The sequence below is a fragment of the Numida meleagris genome, unplaced genomic scaffold, assembly GCF_002078875.1.
Source record: "Numida meleagris isolate 19003 breed g44 Domestic line unplaced genomic scaffold, NumMel1.0 unplaced_Scaffold360, whole genome shotgun sequence".
NCBI lineage: Eukaryota > Metazoa > Chordata > Aves > Galliformes > Numididae > Numida > Numida meleagris.
In genome coordinates, this window is record NW_018364585.1 from 36,687 (window position 1) to 43,242 (window position 6,556).

The window sequence follows — 6,556 nt, forward strand, 5'->3', positions numbered from 1 at the left end:
TGCATTCCGATATTTTATTTAGTAAATTAGTTTGTTTCTCCTCAGATTGTTACCGCTGTTCTTTGCTCTCAGGGCCATCTCCCTACCCTTTTCCCCTTTCCCCTTTTCCCGGGACGTGGGCCCTTGGGTCCCCCGTCCCCTTTGTCACGGAATCAGGCCTAACGCCCGTAAACCGTTGACAGAAACAATGGTCAACTCTTTGGAAATGGTAGGTCTTCCCACAAAGATAAGGTTAATCCCTGCAGAAGTGGGAATTGTCCCCAGGAAATGGAATCCAACTCTCCAGAGGCAAAGGAAGGGTAAAGCCTTCCAGAAAGAGGAATCCTCCCTCAAGAAGCAGGATAAACCCTTCAGGATGGGAATTCTCCTCCTTCCAGGATAAATCCTTCCAGGAGCGGGAATCCTGTCCCCAGAGCATTGTGGGATGGGTGCTGGTTTGGGTTGTGGAGCTGGAGATGTGCCATGGGCAGCAGATGATGTGGTGCAGAGATGAGGCACGTGGTAAGGACACAGGTGTGTATTATTGCATGCATGAACCAGTGTGCATGTATGGCATCACACATGCATATATGGAGCCATAGAGCTAAGCATGTAGTATGTGTGTGTGAATCTACTGTGCATATGTGACGTCGTAGACTGTGGTAAGACACGTGAACACACGCAGTGAATATTCATGAAGTGAACATGTGATTGTGAGCACACAACACATCAGCACTGTGCAATCTGTAAGTACATGTGTGCACACCACATACACAGGTTTGTGCGCCCACAGGTAGGGGCATCAGAGGGGTCTGCCAGTGCGCACTTGAGCGTAGATAACACGGGGCTGAGGGGAAGCAGGGGGAGCAGGGGGCCGAGTGCTGGAGGGCTCAGCTTGCAGCTCGACATAGGTCAGACTCTCAGTGTCACTGGGGGGCACCTGGGGACAGAGGGGAACAGTGGAATGCCACCATGGGGACCCCCAATGTGCTTGGTGGGGAACAGCCATGGTGTACGTCTGCAGGGGGAGTGTCCAAGAGGGTGGGTTTGGGGATGAGATATGGGGTCCCTAGGGGTCAGGCACTGGAGACCATGGGAGGTGTTGTGGTCCTGTTACTCAGTGTGAGGGTGGCCATGGGCTCTGTGGGCTGTTTAGGGCTTGGTGGGCACCAGGGTGTCCGGGACTTAAATGTGGGGCGCGGGGAGCCCCCATGGTGCAGATTGGGTGTCCCCAGTGGGCTGGATTTGGGGGTGCAGATGAAGTTGCAGTAAGCCATATGGGTCTGGGTGTCTTGTGGACTCCCCATGGGCAAGAATTGTGGTTCCTGAGTTGGGCTTGGGGACCCAAGGGGCAGATTGGGATTTGGGGTTGGCTGACACAGACACTGACCTGGAGCTGCACAACCTCGGGACTTCTGGGGGAGGCATCTATATCAACAATTGGAGGGGATAAATGTGGGTGTTAGGGGGTCACTGAAAGACACTTGGGGTATCTATAGGGGATGGAAGGGGAGGCAGAAGACAATAGGGGAGATCTAGAGGGGATGGAAATAATGTAACCTGTTCCCCACCATGGCTCTCATCTGTCCCCATCCAGTGTCTGCGGGCAGCGAGGAGGAAGAAGATGATGAGGACGAGGATGAACATGAGGATGGCAGCACAGCCCCCCACCACTGTTGCCCACAGGTTCCTGTGCATCTGCCCCATGCCACCTGTGGGGTCTCGGTGTTTGCGTGCCCCCATTCTCAGCCACCACTTCCATGGGGATGGGACATGGTGACACTGACACCCATGAGTGACAGTGGGGACAAACAAATGGTGGCTGTCACCAACCTGGGTGTGTAGGTCCGGGTGTCAACTTCAGTGTCACTCTTTTCCCCAGGGGTGAGGACAGAAAGCAGCAACCTCTGATGCGGTAGGAGCACCTATAGGTGCCAGAGTCGGCTGGGGTCACCCCATAGAGGGTGAAGGTGGCTGTGCCCCCACCACTGGGGTTTTGGTGCTGGATAGGGGCGGGGTGCCCGTCCTTGTGCAGGAGGAAGGCGGCCACATAGTCCTTCTTCCAGCAGCAGATGGTGACATTGGTCCCCATCTCCACGTGTTCGTCAGGGCTCAGGGAAATCCCGGGTGGGGGATACCTGTGATCTGAGTGCAGAGAGGAGACAGCAGTGGGACATGGCCCTGTGGGGACAGCACAGGGACACCCATTGTCCCCAGGGCCCTCACCTGTCACCACCAGCTCCACAGGGTCACTCTTCTCTGATATCCCTGGTGGCTCCAAAGCCTGGTACTGGCACCAGTATTTCTCTGCATCTTCTGCATTTACTCTACCCAAGGAGAACTCAACCATGGACTGCTCTTTGTCCATGTTTTTCTTGTTTTCACATGTCCATCCTGGTATAGCCAGACCACGGCAGCTGGCCGGGGCAGGTGGCACCGCAGGATGACAGTGTCCCCCAGGGACACCCCCTGGCTGGGGTGCAGCCACAGGGAGGGTCGGGGCATGAGGACAGGGGACACCAGTCAGCCTTGTCCCTGCACACCCTCCTGGACCCCTCTGATGGCCCTCTCCCCACACTCCCCTCCCTCTGCCCCCGTTCTCCCCCTGTCCCCATACTCACAGTGCTGTGCCCTTTTTGCTGCCACCAGACACCAACCTGCAAGGAACATGGTCCTGATACCACTCAGGGCCACCAAGCCCTGTGGCACCATGTCTCCATTGTCACTCACCCAGGATGAGGACCAGCGCCATTGGTGCCATGAGACAGGAGTGGCTTGTGGACAGCGAGACTGCAGTGGGGACAGGGAGTGTCAGGAGATCGACTTTCTTTTCCCCCTGGGGACAGGATGCCATGATGTCACGTCCTCATGTGGCTTTTGTGGTTCCCAAGGGGTGGTGGCATTGTGGCATGTCCTATGATATAGCACTCACACTGCAGCACACAAGGAAACCATTGAGGTGCCCCACGCTGTCACCCCTCACAAGTCACACGCTGTCCCCAAAGTGCTGCCATCACGTGGCCTTATACCATGTCCACCATGCAATGTCACACGCAGGACACCTGCTTCCAGTGGGCTGTCTCCCATGGGATGTCACCTGTGGTCCCCAACACATCCAGGCAGCTGCCACCACACTCTGTCTCCACTGTTCTATCCTCTGCCATCCCCACTGCGGACAGCAGCAGGGACCTGTGGGGACACAGGGACACCCACACAGACACGGATCACACGCTAAGAACACAATGTGCAGCAAAGGCACCGAGATATTTCTGACACAGGGAGAATATGCTAAGGACACGTGTGCAATATTTTGTGCCCCTACCCGTGCACACGCATGATGTTGAACATGCACACCCAGAGGAGGGCCATAGAAATGCTGCCAGGGATGGAACACCTCGCTGCGAGGACAGGAGGAGTGAGCTGGGGCTGTGCAGCCTGGAGAACAGCAGGCTCCGTGGAGAGCTGAGAGAAGCCTGACACTATCTGAGTGCATCTTCCTCCTCACCTACGTGGAGCTGCATCCCAGCTACCTGAAGGAAGTGGTTTTGATTCAAGAGAGATGATATCGTGAGAGCACAGCACATGCTGTCCTGTGGTTTTGCATGTGTGAACATGGGAGGATTTATGGCCCTTAGGGAAGATGTGGCTGTCATTGTCCGGATATGTCCTGACCAAAAGGAAATCTGGGTGATGGAGTGTTCCGTATCTCCTGAGTGGAGCTCACGGCTACAGCACAGTGTTGGCTGTCAGGAGTTGTGGCAGTGCCAGAGCTCACAATGATCCTGGGCCCTCTCCCCACTGACATCCCAGGATCAGATTTGTTACAAGGCCGTTCTTGGACCCACCCTGGCAGGAGGGAATGGGAATTTGGATCCCTCCCTACAGCACTGCGGCTGTTCCACCCAGCCCCAGAATTACTCCCTCACACACTGTAAGCAGAAACCTTACCCCTGACCTTGGGGAGCAAAGGAGGGGCATTACGACAGGCATGGTTGACCGTAAGGAAGAGGGAATTACAGTCCCCACTCACTCACACTGATGTGTGATGCGCTCAAAACCACCCAGCAAATGGAGGCTGACAGCCAATTACCAACAATTAAACACAGGCACAGGTCCTTGGGCTGCAGCTGGACCAAACGTGGCTGAATTCATTGCCACCATTCAGGAGCAAGGCCATGAAGTTCTGCCCACTGCTGATGTCAAATAAATGTTTTGGTGGTTCCTGCAGGTAACCCGGTGACAATGATGCTCTGACCTATGTTGAACTGGACTCTATGACCCCCAACACTTGGCCCACCTAGTACGCCATGCAATTTCTACTTTCTTTTTCCATGTGAGATCTATCTCCAACTTGTTGTTTTGAGGATTATTGTGTATGTTTCTATGGATACAGGAGGGCAATATTTCTGGAAGCTGTTCCATCTCTTGCATCTTGTGCCAAGCTTTCCTTACCCTGCTCTGTATTTTTCCTTCCCTTCATACCAAGAAAAGCCATGCTGAAGAAGAAATCCACATCAGAAAATATCTAAAGGTCGCTAAAACTCCATTCCTGATTTAGGACACCTCTTATGCTGTGCGAGCAAGCATCAATTTAGTTATACACTTCCATTTATTGAGCAGTCTTTCTCTTGTGTATTCCCTTGCAAGAGCTCATGGTGTTCATGTTTCATCATGGTGTGTATTGTACAAGCCCTCTGGATTAATATCTCTCGCTGCTCAGCGCGTCCTGATCTCTGCTCTATTCTGCTGCTCAGCAACTTTCTGGTGACAAACAATCTGTGCAGCCGTCTTGTCAGAAAGCTTTAAGTGGAGGAAGAACCTGTGCCTTGGTCTTGGAAGTTTCTGCTGCAAAAGCAGAATCTAACTCTCACATGGGGAGATGTGGTCACTCTTAGGGTTGGAGACTAGGAGTCCATGCAAGGGATGTCAATGGGACTCAGAGAGAGCCCCTGGGGTCGGGAGGCTCTTTGAAATGTTTGGGTGTTCCCTGAGGTCAGGGGGATGTGTGAACGGTGGCTCAGCCACGTGGGACACCCCATGGGAGCCATGTGTCCTGCACTGGGCATCCCATGGGGGACAGCGTGCAAGGCCATGCACTGACAGCCCTTTGGGGAAAGTGTGTGAGAGCTGGGAGGTGACAGCCAGTATGGGGCACCCCAACAGGGGCCATATGCACCACTGCATTTGTCCCACACCACTGGGTTCCCCACAGTGCCACCACCCCTATGGGCACCACACTTGCCACATCAGGACATGACATCACAGCATCTTATCCCCAAAGGGGAACTGGCAGCAGCTCTCCAGCCACTCCCTGTCCCCACTGCAGTCTCACTGTCCCCAAGCTGCTCCTGCCTCATGGCAACAATGGCGCTGGCCCTCATCCTGGGTGAGTGACAATGGGGACGTGGTGCCATGGGGGTTGGTGGCCCTGTGTGGGACTCTGACTTTGTCCCTTGCAGGATGGTGTCTGGTGGCAGCAAACAGGGCACAGCACTGTGAGTACGGGGACAGGGGGAGAATGTGGACAGAGGGAGGGGAGTGTGGGGAGGGGTCCATCAGAGGGGTCCAGGAGGGTGTGCAGGGACAAGGCTGACTGCTGTCCCCTGTCCTAGTGCTCCGACCCTCCTTGTCACTGCACCCCAGCCAGGGGGTGGCTGTGGGGGACACTGTCACCCTGCGGTGCCACGTGCCCCGTCCAGCTGCCTCGATCCGACTCTGCCAGGAAGAACGATTCCTATCCTGCATGTACAAGTACCAAGTGCAGAATACGGCTGAGTTCTCTTTTATTAGCACAACGCGGGAACACACAGGGACATACCGGTGCTATTACTGGATGTCAGAGCCTTGGGAGACATGGGAAAAGAGTGATCCCGTGGAGCTGGTGGTGACAGGTGAGAGTGTTGGGTACAGTGGTGGCCCCTGTCTATGCCCAAAGGGCCATGTCTAACCCTACTCCTACCCCGAACCCTATCGCTCTCGGCGCACAGATTACCACTTAGCCGCACCCAGCATTTCCCTGTGCCTGGACAGATGTGTGGAAATGGGGACCAATGTAACATTCTGTGTGGAGACAAGGACCAATGTCACCATCCTGTGCAGGGGCAAGAATGATGGGTCCTCCCTCCTCCTGCACAAGGATGGGTCCTCAGCCCCTATCCAGCACCAGGACCCTGATGGTGGGAGTGTGGCCACCTTCACCCTCTTTGGGGTGACCCTGGAAGATGCTGGCACCTATAGGTGCTCTTACCGCTCCAAGAACTACCCCTTTGTATCCTCACCCCTTGGCAACAGCGTGGTGCTGAAGGTGACACCCACACCTACACCCCCAGGTAGGTCCGATCCTCCCCATTTGGCTTCCCCCAGTGTCACCCATGGGTGGCAGTGTCCATCTCCATGGATGTGGTGCCTGGAGATGTGGACACCCAGACCCCACAGGTGCCCTAGCAGGGCCCCGTTGGAACCTGGTGGTGGCTGTGGTGGGAGGTTGCATTGCTGCCATCATCTTTATCCTCGTCCTCTTCTTCCTCGTTGCTGCCCACAGACGATGGATATGGAGAGATGGAAATCCTCAAGGTTA

General features: G+C 55.0%; 1 protein-coding gene and 1 pseudogene across 1 annotated transcript in view; one reads left to right on the plus strand and one right to left on the minus strand.

The window, feature by feature from the left end:
* Positions 1 to 1,442: 1,442 nt before the first annotated feature.
* LOC110391403 lies at positions 1,443 to 2,740 on the minus strand (annotated as a pseudogene).
* Positions 2,741 to 5,405: 2,665 nt separating this feature from the next.
* Positions 5,406 to 6,556, plus strand: part of LOC110391404 (leukocyte immunoglobulin-like receptor subfamily B member 3) — a gene marked incomplete in the record, with an annotated part of 2,456 nt that continues 1,305 nt past the window's right edge. The window contains 3 exon segments of the mRNA XM_021383256.1: positions 5,406 to 5,870; positions 5,967 to 6,308; positions 6,415 to 6,552. Coding sequence (XP_021238931.1) covers positions 5,723 to 5,870; positions 5,967 to 6,308; positions 6,415 to 6,552 — 628 coding nt within the window.